Raw genomic sequence first — 18,160 nt, 5'->3', positions numbered from 1 at the left:
TCTACTCAACGTCCGGTCCCAGACCAGCAACGCCCGCCTCCCCGGACCTCGGGAGTGATGTGGAATCTGGGCTCCACCGAGGGGACGGTGAATTCGAATCTGCCTTCTGACAAGACCCCAGGCGATTCATGTGCACATTCATTTCAGGGGCCAAGCACCTGCTGACTGCCTGGGCCTTTGCACGCACTTGAGTCCACAGCGGGCCCCACAGCCCACTGCGAGCTGCAAGGTGGGCACACGGACCCCTTTGTGGATGGAAACTAGGCTTGGAGAGATCACATGGTCTAGCTGAGCTCCGAGCTCTTAACCAAGCCCCCCTTCCTCAGACTGGGGGGCCTCGGAGAGGGATCCTGGGTCCAGGCCATTGACTGAGATCAGGTGCAGGCCTGCCCCTCCTGCTCTCCCAGCTGCCCTCCATCAGACCCTCAGCAGCCAGGAAAGCCCCGCCTCCTGGGAGGGGCCTTCACCCGGGTGGGGGAGGGGAGGGCGTCTTAAGACCCCCTCCTCAGGCTGGCAGTCGCAGACGCTGTGAGCTCTTGGGACCGGTGGCTCTGACCTCTTGTCCTTGTTCCCCTTGGTGTTGAGACATGACCCCAACACGTGCTCTCTAGAGCTCCCTTAATTCCCGAATCGTCTCCCCACCTCGGGCACAGCTAGAACCTTCCTTCTTCCCCCAGTGGGGCCCAAGAAATGCCGCTGAACCAGCTGGAGCAAGCCTGAGCCCCGTCCCTGATGGCTGACGACTATCTGATCTTGAAGTCTGGATTTGGAGGTAAGGGTGAGGGGCTGGGGTGGAGGCTCGGGAGAGGAGGGTAGGAGGTGCCCCGGTGAGGATAAACCGGGGCCTGGGAGCGGGTCACTTAAAAGGGCAGCCCGAGGCAGCCCGTGGCGTGGGGCTGTTGGGACAGATGGGTGACTCTGATTTGGGGAGCGAGACCAGTCATAGCCAGGAAGGCAGTGTGAGAGGACTGCGCCTCTCCCCCCCCGCCTCCCTGCTGCTTCTAGCCATGGAGGGACCGACGGCCGGCAGCCCAGGCCTCGCGGAGAAGCCGGTCCCCGCAGCCGCCAGCCCCTCTCTGTCCTCGCTGGGCGCTGTCTTCATCCTCCTGAAATCCGCGCTGGGGGCCGGCCTGCTCAACTTCCCCTGGGCCTTCCACAAGGCGGGTGGGGTGACCCCCGCCTTCCTGGTGGAGCTGGTAAGCACCTGCGGAGCATTTTTCGGGGCGGGGGGGGGGGGCGGGTCTCCTGGGGTGGGATCCAGACTGGAATCCTCAGCATCCCTCCTGAGGGGCTGCCTGTTGTAGAAACGACCCCTTTGGAGACTCCCGTTTGCGTCCGCTCTCTGCTCAGCTGCCGCGGGACGGGGTCCTCCCACCGCAGCCCTGAGTGGCGAGCACCCCTAGGCTGTTGAGGGTGGGGGGTGGGGAGGCGCCTGCCTCAAGTGATCATCTGCAGGCGGTCACCTGGCCAGTCGGCTCTTCTCACCGGCTGGTTACAGCTCGATGCTGAAAGTTGAGCTCTGCGTGCGGTCGGATCGGGTGTAAGATGCTGTGACCCCCACCCCCCCACCCCACACCTGGCCTGACCCGCCGCCCGTCACAGCCGTGCAGCCAGTCCTGCCAGCTGCATGTGGAGCCTGAACTCCCTTCTAGAAAGGCCAGGGCTGGACAGCCCCAGCGGAGAAGGGCCGCTAATTAGCACAGCTTCATTTTATTTGCGAAGATTCTCTTTCCGCAGCTGATAGCAACAGCTGAGTTGTGTGGGGAGCTGGTCCACAGACGTGATCTTAAATGCCTTTTTATGGCAGCCAGCTGATCGTGGCCACGGGGCCTTTTCTGTCCTTTGGGAAACTGCCCGGTCCTAGCTTGTGTAGTGTCCGGCCTATTAAAATAGGTAACCGTGGGACGATAGGGCAGGAGTTTCTTTGGGGGACAGGACACGAGAGGGCTCCGGGGCACGGTGGTGGGTTCTCAGTCCTGACGGGTTAGGGTTGTACGGGTGGATCGGTTGTATCTCTTCCAACGATACGTGTGTTCTTTTAACCCACAACCCATGGGATTTTAGGAGAGTAATTGAGACTCTCTGGGTTTCTGAGATCTCATTTATCCAACTGGGGCAGGATAGTAGGAATCCCAGGTGCAAAGACATACAGCCCGAGAGGCCTGGACAATCGCTTGCCCTGTGACTCTGATCTCCGGGCAGGGGCGGGCCTGGTAGCATATTGGGTAGAGGTCCCTGGTCTCCAGGTGGCCTGTGTGGGTGACAGGCCTGGTGGAGAGTGATATCAAAGTCCCAAGGGTCTGGGGCGCCTGGCAGGGTCGGTCGGTAAAGCATGCGCAACTCTTGATCTCAGGGTTCTGAGTTCAAGCCCCATGTTGGGCCCCGAGCCTACTTAATTAAAAAAAAAAAAAAAAAACCCTGCGGGGCAGCTGGCTCGGGTGGTGGGCTGGGGGTCACCCTGGCCCCACGGTCCTGCTCCGCAGGTCTCCTTGGTCTTTCTCATCAGCGGGCTGGTCATCCTGGGCTATGCTGCCTCTGTCAGCGGCCAGATGACCTACCAGGGTGTGGTTGGAGAGCTGTGTGGCCCGGCCCTGGGGAAGCTGTGTGAGGCCTGCTTCATCGTCAACCTGCTCATGATCTCCGTAGCCTTCCTCAGAGTGATTGGGGACCAGCTGGAGAAGCGTAAGTACTGGCAAAGGAGTGGGGGGCACCCCCGGGGGGCTTCTGGTTGATGAGCGGGATGTGGGTACTGGGGGAGCCTTGGGGGGACAGCAGAGGCCAAGGCCACCCCTGAGCTCCTTACATTGTGGCAGAAGGAGTGGTAATGAGCACCCTGGGAGTCATGGAGGGGGTGGGGCCGTGCTGGATGTCTAGTGGGGAGAATCCAGTTTACAGATGGGGAAGCCAAGCCAACTGCAGAGAAGTTCCTTTGGAGAGCGAGCCAGTAACACCTTGAATCTGGGGATGGACGTCCAGGCCTGAGCCCAGGCCCCCTTGGCTTCTCATCCCCCATGGACCATTTCCCTGCAAACTCTGCTAGCCACATCGTGCCCGCTTTGATAGGTTTCCTTTTTGTTCTCTTCAGCGTATTTGCGAATTCTTGCTGGGATTTCTTCCTGGACTCACGGGTGTTGACGCTTGTGTGGTTCAGTTTCCACTTAGTTGCGGAGTTTCCTAGATCGCTTTCTGGTTTCTGCCTTAGTTGTGCCACGGTCGGAGAACACGCTCCATGCGGTTTCAGTCTTTGGCCTCGGAGACTTGCTCTGGGCCCCCATGTGATCAGTCTTGGTGGGCGCTCCGGGGGCCCTTCAGGGACGTGCCTGGTGCAGTTGGGCGGAATGTTCTGGAACGCTGCATCGGCTCTAGGTGCTCCACGGCTTGGATGAGATCCTCCCGAGCCTCCCTGATTGTTTTTCCAAATGGAGTTACTCCCTCAGGTGGTGAAAGGCGAGCGTGCAAATCAGCTGTGTTTGCAGGTTGGTGTGTTTGACCCTTGAATTCTGTCCATTTTGGCCTCCTGGTGCTCGAAGCTCTGTTGGCAGGCTCCCACCCGTGAATTGTCCCGCGAGGATCGTGAAAGATCGCCTCTTGTCTCTGGTAATTCTTTGCCTTCAAGTCCAGCCTCTCTGCCACACGTCTAGTCCGTCCAGCTTCCTTGAGTGTTTGCCTGGCTTCTCCCCCTCCTCCCACCCCCCCACCCCCCGCCCCCCGCCCCCCGCCCCCCGCCGGGTCTTTGACTGTGAACTTAAAGGTAACTTGGGAGTTTCAAGTATGTTTCCTGCGGACCTCACGTAGTTGGGTCTTGCTTTTTTCTTTCTTTCTTTTTTTTTTTTTTTTTAAATTGTCTCGACAGTCTCCGTGTTTAACTGGAGTGTTGCAATTTTTAATTGGAAGGTGGTTAGCCGTACGCTTGGATTTTGGTCGTCTGTTTTGCTATTTCTTCTGTCACTTGAACCAAAGGCCCCAGTGCTGGGGGTCCCGAGGTTCCAGGTGCCCGTGTCTTGGGGGGGGGGGGGGTTGGTGCTTGTATCCCGAAAAGCATGGAGGTTGGCGAATCTGAATCTCCCAGTGGATAAAAGGGGCACACAGAAGCACCCTCTCGGCGTGAGGTGGAGGTCATGTCCGGTTCCACCTCTGGGCAGAGGTGGTTGCACCAGAAGGCAGCTGGAGTGATCAGAGCAACCTTGAGGACGCAGACCTCCTCCACGGGCTCTGGGCAGATGGCCTGGGGTGTGCTTGTGTGTTAGTGGTTAGAGGGTTGGGGATGTGTTGTTTCTGCAGGCTTCTTGGCAGGGGGGCCAAATAAAGACTGGGGGTGCCTGTGGCGGGTGGGGTGCTTGGTGTCCTTGTGTGCAGTGGGTACCGATGACTTAGAAGTGACAGGTGCTGAAAGACGTCAAGGAATGTTCTAGAAAGTTGAGGCCTCGGGAGGGGCTGCTGGAGCCCAGATGTCCGAGCTGGGATCCTGGCTGAGGAGATCTAGATGCAAAAGCGGGGCTTGTGTCCCTTCCCAGAGGCCATGTGGGTCTGGCACTCCCCGAGGTCTCTGTGCACCTCTGGGTGCGTGCATTCCCCTGGCGTCTGTGGCCCGGAATGCCTGCTTTGCTCTCGTGCCTGATGCCTGTGTAGAGTGACCTCGGGGTGGGACCCTGGGACCCCTCCCCCACCCCCCCAGCCTTGCAGAGGTTCGGTAGAAACAAGCTACTCGGGTAAGGTCTTGGCTTCTGTGCGTGGCTGGCTTGCATTTGGTGAACAAAGAAGGATCACAGTCCAGCACAGCAAGTGCCCCCAAGTGGGCCGTGAAGCATCTCTCAGCTCCTAGCCCTCCGCAGCAGGGCTGTGGGGACCTGGGAGGAGGGACACCCCCCCATCCTCCCCCCCCCCTTTCGAGCCCCAGGCCATCTTGCTCCTCCCCCAATGCTCTCCCCTCCCCCACGGGCCTTGCCTCTTCTGTCAACTTCAAATTCTCCATTTCATTGTGGTGGGGGGGGGGGGGACACCGGTCTGGGTTCTTCCGTTCCCCCTACTGAGAGGTTGGTGGGAGGCTGGGAGGAGTGTGTGTCCCTTGCCCCCATCAGCATGGGCTCTGAGACAACGTTGGCCCAGCAGACTATGGCAGATGTGACATGGTGCCCGTTCCAGGCCCAGCCTTTAAGCGGACAATTTCCCCCGGGATCTTCGGGAGCCCTCAGCTGCCCCGGCCTAACCTCCTGGAGGGTCCTTGTGGGAGAGACCCCAGGACTGCAGGGAGGGCTCAGGTGTCCCCACCAGACACCCACTGTCGAGCCATCGCGGACCCTCTAGACCAGCCTACCCGTGGGCCATCCATGCACCCCCACGTGACCCTAGCTGGTCCCACGCGGAGTAGAACTGGCCGGCTCAGCCCTGCCCTAGTTCTCCTCCAGTCCCTGGCGTGTGACAAAGCCGTCGCTCTGGGCCACTGTTTGGGGGGGGGGGGGAGTTTATCAGGGGGACGTTTACTGGCTCTCAGTACCAGCTCCTCCCCTGACAGGCTCATGAGCAAACAGAAAAGCATCTTTTATGAGCGGATTAGGGCCCAGGTGCCTCAAGGGCAGGCCCCTTGGCCTCTTCCTTGTTGCGGCCCCTCTAGCAGAAGGTCACCGAATGGCTGTTGAATGAACCTGCGGCAAGGTTGCTGCCCCCATGGTGGCACGTGGCAGGTGGGGCTCCTTGCCCCGGCCGACCCCGGCCCGCCCGGGAGCAGGGACCCCTGTGGCTGGGGCTCTGTGCCTGGGGGGTGCTGGGGCCGCAGCTCTGAGCAGTCCCCACCCTCTTGCCCTCCCTGCCCTCAGTGTGTGGCTTCCTGCTGCCCAGCGCCCCCCCAGCCCCGCAGCCGTGGTGCGTGGACCAGCGCCTCACCCTGACCCTGCTCTCCGCGCTGGTCATCTTGCCCCTGTCCGTCCCGCGCGAGATTGGGTTCCAGAAGTACACCAGGTACGGGGGCGGGGGTGGGGTGGGGGGGCTGCAGACGCTTCCCTGCCAGGGTCCCCACCTGTGCCGGCGTCTGCAGGTGGGGGGGGGTGGGGACGGGGGGGTTCTTTCTGCCAGGGATTAGGGGGGCGGCCAGCTCTCGTCCTCCCCTTTTGGAGAAGAGAAAAAAGAGGGACAGTTACCCAAGTAGCACATAAGCAGGGTAGAAAACAGAGATAAACAAGAACGTGTATTGACGTGGCTGTTATTCTGTGATTTCATTATTACAGATGGTTTATGTGCACAGTCACGGGGAGACCCCAGATATACACTTGGGTTCCACCTTGCAGTCTGAGGTGTTTTGGGTTTATTTTTTTTTAACGTTTATTTGTTTTTTGAGAGAGAGCACAAGCAGGGGAGGGGCAGAAAGAGAGACACAGAATCCGAAGCAGGCTCCGGGCTCCGAGCTGTCGGCACAGAGCCGGACGTGGGGCTCGAACTCAAGAACTGCATGAGATCGTGACCTGAGCTGAAGTCAGAAGCTTAGCCGACTTAAAACTGCCCCTTTATATATAAATTTCGGAAAATAAAAAAAAAGCTTGGCGAAAGGACTCACCTGAGTTTGCAATCTGCCTTCCCCTGTTGCGTCGTGAACGCCAACAGACTTTTTACCTTAGAACTAGAATGGGGAGAGAGCACGTGGGGGACCCAGGTCCCCTCTGGGCTCCAGCCCTTGCCTGGCTCTCCTGTCGTGTCAGCAAGGTCAGGGGCGCACCCCGCTTTGGTGTGGCCGAGCCGAGGGCGTCCCGGCGTGGGTGCCACATCGGAATGCTGTCTTGTTGGAGGGATGGGGGCTCCCGAAGCTCTCGGACCTGACGGGTGTCGGCCTGGCTGGGAGCTCGACGCCTCTGACCCCTGGGCCTCAGACAGGCTTCCCGCTGTCCCCATGGCACAGACACGGAAATCGAGGCTCGGAGCAGTGGGGACCTTGCCTGACACCTAGCCGACGTGGGCCGCGCTGGCCCTCAGATGGTGCTCTGTGTCACCCCGGGCTGCGTGTGGCAGGGCCCGTGTTCCCGTGATGGGGTGGCTGTACCGTGGAGGCCCCTAACGCCACGTTCCGTGTGTGTCAGCATCCTAGGCACCCTGGCCGCCTGCTACCTGGCCCTGGTCATCGTGGTGCAGTACTATACCGGGCCCCAAGGCCTTGCTCGTGAGCCCCGCCCCGCACAGAGGTGAGTGTGAGGGGGCGGCCGTTCATGGCTTCCTGCGTGAGGCCGAGAGGTGGGGGTGGGGAGGGGCTGTCCTGCAGAGATGCTGCGCGGTGCCGAGGGCTTGGGGTTTGCTGGGAAGCCACTGCGGGGCTGAAATCAGATCTGCTCGTGGCAGGGCCACCTCCACGGGCACGTGACCAGCAGTCACCCAGAAGGGCCCTGCACGTGGCTGAATGGCCTGCTGTTGCAATCCTGAATTTCTTTTTTTTTTAAGTTTATCTTTGAGACACACACACACACACACACACACACACACACACACACAGTTCGAGCAGGGAAGGGGCAGAGAGAGAGAGGGGGAGACACGGCATCCGAAGCAGGCTCCAGGCTCCAAGCCATTAGCCCAGAGCCCGCCGCGGGTCTCGAACCCGTGAACCGTGGGATCGTGACTTGAGCCGAAGTCGGGCGCTTAACTGACTGAGCCCCACCGGGCACCCCGCCATCCTGAAATTCTTCCCTGAACAAGGTGCCAGCGTGTTCATTTTGCGCCAGGCTCCACGAACTTCGTGGCCTCTTCTGGCCGACCGATTGGAAGCAGGACCGCAGAGAAGAGGCTGGGGCGACTCTGAGCTTTGGGCTTGAGCGCTGGGAAAGGTGGCAGTGCTGTTTCCTGGGGTGGATGAGACGGGAGCAGGGGTGGGGGGAGGAAGTCACGTGGGGACATGTTATGTTGGAGGCGGTTCTGAGACCTCCGATGAAGACGTCAGGTGACCAGTCAGACCTGTGTGTCTGGAGGTCAGAGAGGGGTCCAGACTGGAGGGAGAAAGGCCGTGGGTGTCGGCTCCGAGGGGGCATTTGGGGCCGCCAGCCTGGGTGAGAACGGTACGCTGAGCCAGTGGTGGCCAGTCCGGCACCAGGAGGTCAGGGACAGGAGGAGGAGGTGTTGGGAGAAGAGAAGGAAGGAGAAGGTGCAGAATGGGTTAGCTTGGCGGGGTGGGGGTGGGGGAGTTCTCACTAGTGCCTCGAAGGAAGAATCCTTCCTGCCCCTTCCAGCTTCTGGTGGCCCCGGCAATCTTTGGCGTCCCTTGGCACATGGTTCTATCCCTCTGTCTCTGTTTCCATCACATAGGACCTTCCCTTGTCTGTGTCTGTCTGTTCTTCTGGTAATAGCACCACCCCACTCCATTGTGACCTCAGCTCGTTTTCCCTCATGACCTCTACCAAGACCTTGTGTCCAAACAAGGCTTTGTTCTGAGGTTCCCAATGGATACAAACTTGGGGGGATGCTAGTCAACCCAGCGTAGAGGAAGATAGAAAGTGGGCCTCAGCAGTCAGCAGAATTTCAAGAGGGTTGGGGTGATGGCCGCCAAAATGCTGTTGCTGGGTCACGTAGGACTGAGTCCCAGCTTTGAATTTAGCCACGGAGGCTGCTGGTGATGGGACGAGAGTTTCATGAGGGCGGGAGAAGGGGCTGAGGGTCCCAGTGGATTGGGCCCAGGGAAGAGAGTTCTTCTGAGAAGGGGAAGAGAGGAGTGGGCAGGAGTTGATGGGGGAACCAACACCAGCAGGTGCTGCTTATATCTCACTCCGCTCTGTCCCCCCAGGTGCCAGAGGCTGGTACCCAGAGCTTGTCAAAGGGAGCTGGGGGTCCTCATCTGGGGGCCCCTGAGGGGGGCCGGACCTCAAGGCTCTGCCCTGTGTCTGGCTCCGTCCTCTCAGGCAGTTTGGGTGGTGGTCAAGCCATCCTTGCCCTGTTGGATTTGATGGATGCTGCCAGTGCCCCCACCCCCGACCTCGATGGAAACGGAAAGTTGGGAATTCCTTGTAGCCCTGTCCTGCGTGGAGAAGGTCAGCTTACCAAATGTGAGCACAGGTGTCTTTAGAAGGTGCAGTGTGCCACACGCATCCTTTTCCTGGTAATTAAAAAGCCTGTCTCACAGCCTGGCTCAGCTACGTTTTCCTGGTATTGTTTAAAACTCCTCCTCAAGTGGCGGTTGTTGTGAGTCGAACTTTTTGCGACAAACCCCTGTTCTTGTCCGTTTGCAGCCCCTCCTCCTGGACCTCCGTGTTTAGTGTCTTCCCTACGATCTGCTTCGGGTTCCAGGTAATGGCCGTGTGCGGGTGGAGGTGCGTGGCTTGGGGAGCTGTGGTGACTCTGCTCCCTCGGGAGAGGGTGGCCCTGTGTCAGGAAAGATGGTGGAAGACTCGCTACGGGGCGAGGTGGGCGGTCTCCTGGAGGCTGTGCGTGTCGGTTGGCATCTGGGCTCGGTGAGGGGTGAACCGCTGTTGAACCTGGGCACCCGGCCTCTGCCGACACCAGCAGCACATCTGTTGGGTCCGCGGCAGCGTGTGGGGCTCCGGAGCTTGTTCCCTCCTCTGCGAAATTCTCCCGGGGCCATCTCCCTGACTGGGGACCTGGTGCCACCCGCTTAGACGGAATGCCTTTATGCAGGTGGCTGCTGTCCCTGGCGCCTGGGGGAGGAAAGATCCTGACTCGGGAGGCGTTCGGGGGCCGGGAGGCGTACCGGGCAGAAAAGGGGAGTTTGTGACGAGTGGCACAGAGTGAGGGCGGGCCAAACTGTGGGAGGCGACAGGCGAAGGGGAGTGGGTTCACCTAGTGAGCCCGGGAAGGGAGGGGGCCGCAGGCAGGGGAGAGGCGGCGGGAGAGCTGCAGGGGTGAGGTCGGTGCCCCCCCCCCCCGTGATGTTAGAGGGGTGCAATGGAGGCCGTGGGCTCCTCCCCCGAGGGGGTTTCCAGTCACCTGGCAGGTGCTCCCTGACTCGTTTCATCCATTATTGATTTTAGGAAAGCTTCGCCTCCATCCTAAGAACAGCCGCCCCCGCCACCCCCAGACACCCCAGACACCCCCAGGCGGGTCCCAAAGCAAAATCGAGTTCGCAGGGGCAAGTGGTGTTCGGCCCGACAGCTGTGCCTTCTCGCCTGACTTGTTCCTCCCCTGCTCTGTCCTCCAGCTCCTGTTTGTGCTTTTTCCATCTTGCGTTTTCTTTGAGGATCGTTAAAAAAAAAAAAACAACAACCCTGGAACGTTTCCATTTATCCTCTTTATAAATCAGTCGAAATATCGCTTCTGGGGCTCAGCAAGCCGCTCGCAGGAACGTCTCCCATTTCTTCTCGCACGCCCCATATTTTCAAAGAGCTAAAGCGACGATTTTGTTGTCAGCGGTTTGGCCGCGGCCTTCATCCCTCTCTCCCGCGCCCGGGCACCATATGGTGCGGCAGGCTTGCGCCGCGGGGGCCGCTTTCCAGATGCTTCCGAGGGCTGCCCCCCTCACCTTTGCCTCGGCTCCGTCAGCCGGTTCTCCTAGCAACCGGGGCCTGGGCTGCGGTTTCCAGGGACACGGGAGGCAGCGATGAAGAGCTGGGAGAAGACAGACGCGAATCGCAGGGTGGGGGTGGGGCTCAGGCCAGAGGAGACCAGGATCTGGGGGTGCGGGGGTGGGGGCGGAGGGCAGTTGAGGGTGAAGAGGGAGAGAGAGGAGGAGGGGCGGCCTGCTGGAGGGGTGGCGCGGGACGGGCAAGTCTCCTGTTGGCCTCAGGAGCTCTGACCGGGCCAGACCGCTCCCCGCCCCCTCGAGCGAGCAGCGGGGCGCCCCGTCCAGCCTGCAGCGCAGCGCGAGGGCCGTGGAGGGGCAGACGTGGGGCGCGGGCTCAGCTCCCAGCCAGCTCGCCACCCCCGGGACTTCTGCGCGGCTGCTCTTTTTAAACAGCCGTGTTGAGGTCTAAGTCCCGTGGCAAACAGTTCACTCATTGGCCGCAGGCGACTCAGAAGGCTGGCGACGCCCCGAAAGGAGCCCTGTACCTGGGGCCGGCCGGCCTCCACGCCCTGGCACCCACGTGTCTCTCTGCGGATCTCTTTCGGGCGTTTGATTCTAAGGGGGTCCCTTGGTCCCGGCTTCTGTCCCCCAGCGTGCTGCTCTCCACGTTCGCCCCTGCCGTGCCCTGTGCCGCTCGCTGCCCCCCTTCCTGTGGCTGCGGGGTGGTCGTCGGCCGCATTGAGTGCAGCCTGCAGACCGCTCCTCAGCCGGTGGGCGTGTGACCTGTTTGCGCTCCCCGGCCAGTGTGCTCCTTTGCCTGCCGTTTCTCCTGCCCTGGGAGCAGAGAGCCAGTGCCATCCCAGCCCCTGTCCCAGCCGGGCAGCCCTGTCCTTGGGAGCCGTGTAAAATCTGGTGTAAAAGCAGGAGAAACGGCCCAGGGGTCTTGGGACAACCTGGGGGGAGGGCTGGACGATATCCTGCCACAGCCGAGCGTCTTGTCCCCACCCCTGCACTTGGCCGTGCCCTGGAGACCCCCACCGCGTGGCGTCCTGGGCGACCCCAGAGTCTGTGGGCCTTGGGGGTTGGTGTGTATTCGGGAGCAGGGATGGGGAGACAGTTCGGGAGACCCCCTGTCATGGGCTCTGGGCCGTTCTGGGAGCCATGCGGATGTACCTGAGAAATGCCATAGGGGTAGGTACAGGAGGCGGGAACCTGGGTCCCCTGGCTTCCCCTGGTTTCCCCTGGTTTCCCCTGGTTTCCCCTGATTGAGGCTCCCCTTGAGGATAAAGCCCCCAGGGCCTCGCTGAGCCAACCTGCAGCCAGCAGGCTCCTGCAAGGTCAAGGCGGCCTGGGGCAGCAGTGTCGGGGGGGAGGGTATGTGCGCTCAGTCTCCCCCGGACAGGACGCGGCCCCTGCAGGGGAGTTGGGGAGTGAGTGTGTGTGTCCCCCACCTCTTCTGAGGGCGTGCCCCTCCCCATCATGCTCCACGAGGCGGGGGGGGGGGGGGCTATGTTTGCTTGACTACATGGCATCTCACACTGGCACCAAGTGGGACTATTAAGCATTTGAGTGCTGGGGAGCCGGGGGTGGGGGAGGCTTCCTGCTTGCTGGGTGGGTTAATGGGTGTGTAATTGAGTCCCCCTGGAACGTTCTTTAGCTACGTGCTGGGCTCTGTGTGTGGCCTGAGCTCAGAGGCATAAGCGAAGCCAATGTGGTCCTCACCCTGATGTAGCTAACAGATCCTGAACAAGCAAACCCAGAAGTGCTCGGGAGGGGAGGGGAGGGGAGGGACACAGGGAGGAGCTCAGTCCTGCTGGGGAGAGCTTTCTGAAAGGAAGGGTAGGTGCTGGCCGTACCAAGAGAGAATCCCAGGTAGAGGACCCAGCAGAAGCAAATGTCCTGAGGCAGCAAGGAGGAACAGAGGTGAACTGAGCTCAGGGGGTGAGGAAGGCGTGGCTAGCAGCCTGGAGAGTGGGCAGGAGGAGGTGATCCGCATGTTTGGTTTTGATCAGAAGGGAGTAAAGAGGCTGATGTGTGGAAGGAACCATAGAACAGTCTGGAAGCCATAGGGGACATCAAGGTAAAGTCTTGCCTCTCAACCCCGGCTGTGTGGCAGTCAGGGTCTCCTGGGCTGCTGGTGAAATGCCGCTGCCCAGGTCCTGCCCCAAGTAAATGAAGTCCTTGACGTTGGCCATAGGTGTTTTATATTTCAAACTCCTCATGACATTATTAAGTATACGTGAAACATATAAATCATGGCTGTGTCTATTCCCGTGCAACCCTCAGCCCAGTCAGGATCTAGAATGTTCCTGGTAACCCCACAAGCTCCCTTGTGACCTGTCCTGCTCCACAGCAGCCCCCTTCTGTCACCGGAAGCGGTAGTTCTCGACTAGGAGCAGTTCTAGGGGGCCATTGGGCAACGTCCAGAGACGTTTTTGGTTGTCACAATGATGGCGGATGTGTTCCTGGCGTCCAGTGGGTCCCCACCAGGGATTCTGCCCAGCATCCTGCAGCGCACAGGACAGCCCCCCCCCCCCCAGATGTCAAGGGCGCTGCAGTCCAGAACCCTTGCCCCAGGGTGGTTAACTCGTAACCGGAACTTCATGTCCCCAGAAACATGTTTTCTCGTCTTGCTCAGCGTTCCGGCCGCGAGGCCGTCCTGTGCGAGGTTGTGTTCGTCCTTCAGGGCTGTGTCGTATTTCCCCGGGTGACCGTCTGCCGATTTCCCTGCTAGACTTTCTACTGTCGGCGGACCCGTGGGTGGCTTCCTGTGCTTTGGGGCCCGGAGACGTTCGAGGTGGCTCCCGGTGCCTCGGGCGCCCCCTGAGCCCCGCCCCTGCCTCGCAGTGTCACGAAGCCGGGGTGTCCATTTACTGCAGCATGACCCATCGGAGCCTCTCCCATTGGGCCCTGGTCTCCGTGCTGTCCCTGCTGGCCTGCTGCCTCGTCTACTCGCTGACAGGTAAGGCAGCACCAGCACACCGCGGAGCTGGGCAGGGGGCGCGGGAGACCCCGAATCACGTGTGCCCGAGGAGTGCTCACCGCGTGCCCGGCCGCGCCGTGCCGGGTCCGGGAGGTGTCACAGCCCTCGCCCGTTTACTCCTGACCCCCCTGGGAAGTCCCCATTTCACGGAAGGAGTAGCTGAGGCTCAGACGGCTTCCGTGGCTTGTCCGGCAGGGCCCTCCGACTAGACGTGCAGAGCTGAGACCCTGCTCGTACGCTCCACACTCTGCCACACAGATGTCCGATGGGACGGTAGTGACCGTTGCGTGGCGTGATCTCTGGGTAGCGATCTACAAAACGCTCTTGTGGCTTTGACGGACGTGGGTACCCACAGACCTGGGTTCCAGGCAGAAGGGTCTCTGAGGGGCACAGAAGTGGGGCTCAGAGATGGCTGGGACCTGCTTAGGGTCACACAGCGTGCCCCTGGCACAGCCCAGGTCTCAGGCCCAGGCTGACTTCTGGCTGGCTGCTTCCCTCCCGCCCGGGGCTTTGGAGCCCCTGACCCGGGGAGCCCTTGGGCCGCTGCAGTGTGCCAGCCACTGTGGCCCACCGTGGTCACCCAGGAAGCTTGCTGACCCACGACGCCGTCAGTTGTGGGAGGACAGCACGGGGACGCGGCTGCCGTGTTACGCAGCGCCCGCTGTCCGCGGCGTTCCCCGTGCTGTGCCCCCCGTCCACGTCTCCCGCCGGCACGGCGCCCTTCTAATCCGCCCCCCTCCCCCGGCCTTCCGCCCTCTCGGCCTCCCAGGGGTTTACGGCTTCCTGACCTTCGGGGCCGAAGTTTCTGCGGACATCTTGATGTCTTACCCAGGCGACGACGTGGTCATCATCGTGGCCCGGGCCCTCTTCGGAGTGTCCATCGTGACCGTCTACCCCATTGTGCTCTTCCTGGGGAGGTGAGGTCCGGCCCGCGGGGCCCTTGTATGTCGGTGCCTGCTCCAGACTGAGCCGCGGGAGGGTCGGCGCGGCCCTTGGGGAACGGCGCCCGGTGACGGGCCGGAGCCCCGCTGGGGGTGCACGGTGCCCGGTGGGGGCCGGCGCGGGGCTGGAGCCACCCGTGGTGTGTGGCCTTCAGGTCGGTGATGCAGGATTTCTGGAGGAGGCGCTGGTGCCTGGCGTGTGGGCCCGGGGCCCTGGCGGAGCCCTCGGGGCCATGGGTCCGGGTGCCGCTGACCGTCCTGTGGGTCGCCGTGACGCTGGCCATGGCCCTGCTCCTGCCCGACCTCAGCGAGATCGTCGGCATCATTGGCGGGATCAGCTCCTTCTTTATCTTCATTTTCCCGGGTGAGGCCCCTGCTCGGCTCGGCTCTGCCCGGTTTCCCCGTGGGGGACTCGAGGGTCTGGAGGGTGGGAGCCCCGCCGAGGCTTTACTGACCGGACACGGGCCGTGGACTGTACGTGCCTTGAGTTAAACATCTCCGTGACCCTCGGTGGGCGTACCCGCTGGGAGTGCTGTCGTCACCCCATCCTGCAGGTGGTCAGGGAGAGGCCCAGCGGCCTCCCGGCGCGGGGCGCAGGGAGTGCCGGGTCAGCCTTGGCCTTGTCCAGTCTCCGGTGCCACCGTGCACTGTGGGATTTCTTTTTTTCTTTTCTTTCTTTCTCTTTTTTTTTTTTTAACCTTTCTGGGCACGTGAAATTTACGCGGTTCAAAGGTGCCCTGTGAATGTCTTCTTGTCTTGGTCCCCGGACCTGGGAGGCAAACACGATCTCTGAGATGGGTGTTTCGTACAAAACCTTCCCCGTGTGGGTGGCTGGAGCTCCAGTCAAGGAGGCCTGAGGCTTTTTGCAGCCTGGGGAGCCCGGGGGACCTCCCAGAGGAGGCAGCGCTCAGGGCTTGTCGTCGGAGAGGCTCAGGGGGGCCGAGGTGTTAGGGTGATGGTGAGCTGGGTCCGTGGGGACGGGCTCTCTAGCTCCGGGCCGCTCTGGGTTCAACAGTGGAGAGCTGGAGTGGCCCCGTGTGTCCTTTGCAGGTCTGTGCCTCATCTGTGCCGTTAACGTCCAGCCTGTAGCTGCACGCGTCAGGTAAGTGTCCCCAGACCAGGGTGGCAGCGTGGGTGCTTGAGGGGCTCAGAGGGAGCAGAATGGGAATGTGGCAGGGCCCACGGAGGTCACGTCCTGCCGGTGAGACGAACGACAGGCCACGGGGCTTGGCTTGTCCACGGTGACACGGTGTCCGAGCCAGGAATCGAACCCCTGCCAGCCACACTGGGGCCCGCCCACACGCTACGGGTGCTCAGCCCTCCCTTGCCCTCAGAGGGTGATCGTCTCTGCCGCGAGCTGTGGCACAGGCGGGTCCCGTTGTGGGGAACCCTGTGTTGTGGAGGCCGTGTGGCCGGAGGGGTAACACGTTGTGTCTGCAAGGTAGCGGGTCTTGGCTGGACCCTTGCTCAGTGCCCGGCCCTCAGTCCTCTCCTTACGATACCAGGATACCCATCCTCCAGACGAGGGGGCAGACGCTTGTCCACAGGCACGTGACAAGTCAGGGCGGCGCTGGGACTCAACCCGGGCTGACTGGGTCCGGGCCTCACGCCTGCCTCCTCCTCCCTGCTCCACGATGTGGGTTAGACAGAGGCTTTGGGGCTCCCCCTCTTTCCCAGAAGAGGGCCCTCATCTCCAGGGTGGCCTGGGCTATGACTGGGGCCCTGTCCTTTGCCCTCGAGGGGCCCAGCTGACCCCCCGAGAAAGAGAGTGCACGCACGGGTTTGCCACACCTCAGCAGGGGCCTGTGTGGCTTTTCCTTCCCTTTCACAGATGTGGGAACTGAGGCCGAGGCAGGTAAAGGGACACCGTCCTACGTTTGCCGGGGCGTTGAGCACAGCAGAAGTGCGTTTTGTCCCAGCCGAGGCCGCACGTCCACAGTCAAGGTGTCGGCAGGGCCAGGCTCCCTTTGAAGCCTCTGATAGCCGCTTCTGTTCTTGCCATTTCCTGCTTCTGGTGGCTCCAGGTGTCCCTGGCTGGTGGCTGCCTCACCCCCATCTCTGCCCCTCTGGGGCTCTCTGCCTCAAGTCCCCATGTGCCTTTCTATAAGGACACCTGTCACTGCCCTGAGGGCCCGCCCCAAACGCAGCATGATCTCCTCTCCGGATTTTTAACTTCGTTACATCTGCAAAGACCCTGTTCGTAAATAAGGTCACGTTCACGGGTTTGGGGTGGACACGAATCCTGGGGACTGCCATTCAGCCCAGGACAGATGCTCCTGTGTTCCAGCAGCCAGGGGCTTGGGTCCCCCCCCCCGGAGGCCAGTGTCTCTCTCCTTCCCTCCCGCCTCATCGAGCCCCGGCCTGGTTTTCCCACAGCCGTGGGCAAGGCTTCCTTCCCTTCTGGGGGAAGAGCTTTTCTGGATGTCTCTGAACCTGACTCGGTCTTGGGGCGGCCGCGATGGTCTGGGGCCTCCTACGTGTGGCTGTTTCCTGGCAGTGGTCTTTGAAGGCCCTGCTGCTTCTGTTTTGTGCCTGGATCCAAGCTCACAGCAGTTTTTACTGGTGGGCTTTGAAGGTATTTTTAACTCTAGAGCTGCCGTAGGGCCTCTGATCCCTCAGAACCGCTCTAGGAGCCTGCAGGCCCGAGAACATTCCCCACGCTCTGCCCACCTCCGTATTGGGGGCGTTCACGATTCTGTCTCGCTCGAGACCGTCTTTCCGTAACATCGGGTCCTGTGGCCTTTGTTAATGGGGCCAGAAATGTGTCCGGCCGCCCTCCCGTCTGTAGGAATTTCATTTCCTTGTCTGCACGGTCTCTGTTGGTGCGTCGGGAAGCTCGCAGATGTGGCCTCAGTGGCTGTCAGGGTGACCGCCTCTGCCCCCGTGGCCAGCCGCTGTCCCCATCGTGGGTGACTTCGGGCTTTCTGCTCCTTCATCGTTTTCAGGGGGGCTTCATGCCCCTCCTCCCGTTGCCCCCAAAGAGAAGAGACTGGAAAAGGGTCTCCCTCCCCCAGGGGAGGAACGGGATTAACAGAGGCAGTGAGTGGTTTTAATCGCAGGGGGCCCTTCTCTCCCCTTGTCTTGGAAACCCCTCCCGATAGGTGGGGGGGAATACTATGGGTTTTCCTTCCAACTTGGTGGCTCTCCTGGCTTCGTGTGATCAGCCTTCGGCGTGCACTTGGCTGGTCTGTGCAGAGCTCCGGAGGAGAGCGTGCTCGATGTGTATTTCTTGGCCTGGCAGGTGCTGTTTGGAGGCGTGGGGAGTGGTCTCTGTGCTCGTGGGCACCTTCATCTTCGGGCAGAGCACGGTGGCAGCCGCCTTGGAACTCCTCTGAGCGGGAGGGGGTCGGCCCGGCCCCCATGGCTGCCCTGGTGCGGCTGCCTGCGTCCAGCTGTGCGACCCGTGTCCTTGCCTCATAAAGATGCTGGAGAAATGGATACCTTCTGCCTCCTGAGGCTGCTCATTTGGGCTTCTCCTGGTTCAGAGGGTTTCGGGCTCAGTGCCGAGGAGGGTGGATTCGGGTCCTCGGGCCGCCCCGACAAAGACCACAACCTGGGGGCTTCGAAGGGCAGAAGGGTCCCCTCGCCGTCTGGGGGCGGGAGCCCGAGATGCAGGTGTGGGCAGGGCCGCGCTGCCTATCGGGGAGGATCCCCCTGCCCCTTCCAGCCTGCCGTGTGGCTGGCCATCCGTGGCGGTTCTTGGCCTTCCCTTCCGGCGTGGTCATCTGCCCTGTGTGTCCCTCCCAAGTCTCTCTTTTTTTTTTTTAAAGTTAGAGACCGTGAGATCCAGTGGGGGAGGGGCAGAGGGGAGGCGGC

The 18,160-nt window shown here is 61.4% G+C and overlaps 1 protein-coding gene across 1 annotated transcript; it reads left to right on the top strand.

The window, feature by feature from the left end:
• Nucleotides 1–687: 687 nt before the first annotated feature.
• On the top strand, nt 688–17,776 carry SLC38A8 (solute carrier family 38 member 8). The gene is made up of 11 exons (XM_042969164.1): nt 688–772; nt 1,006–1,196; nt 2,484–2,682; nt 5,814–5,955; nt 7,065–7,166; nt 9,192–9,249; nt 13,268–13,382; nt 14,173–14,320; nt 14,500–14,708; nt 15,395–15,446; nt 17,586–17,776. Exons 1-11 carry the CDS (start codon nt 733–735, stop codon nt 17,677–17,679), a joined length of 1,350 nt encoding a protein of 449 aa, XP_042825098.1. The 5' UTR covers nt 688–732; the 3' UTR covers nt 17,680–17,776.
• The last annotated feature ends 384 nt before the right edge of the window (nt 17,777–18,160 follow it).

Source organism: Panthera tigris, chromosome E2 (genome assembly GCF_018350195.1).
Source record: "Panthera tigris isolate Pti1 chromosome E2, P.tigris_Pti1_mat1.1, whole genome shotgun sequence".
In the NCBI taxonomy this organism is placed as follows: Eukaryota; Metazoa; Chordata; class Mammalia; order Carnivora; family Felidae; genus Panthera; species Panthera tigris.
The sequence above is the reverse complement of the archived record's forward strand: the minus strand, read 5'-3'. Positions and strand labels throughout refer to the sequence as shown.

Coding starts and splice junctions, on each gene's coding strand:
- SLC38A8 (XM_042969164.1), top strand. CDS start 733: ATGGCTGACGACTATCTGATCTTGAAGTCTGGATTTGGAG. Junction 773..1,005: donor CTTGAAGTCTGGATTTGGAG/GTAAGGGTGAGG, acceptor TGCTGCTTCTAG/CCATGGAGGGACCGACGGCC. Junction 13,383..14,172: donor CCTCGTCTACTCGCTGACAG/GTAAGGCAGCAC, acceptor TCGGCCTCCCAG/GGGTTTACGGCTTCCTGACC.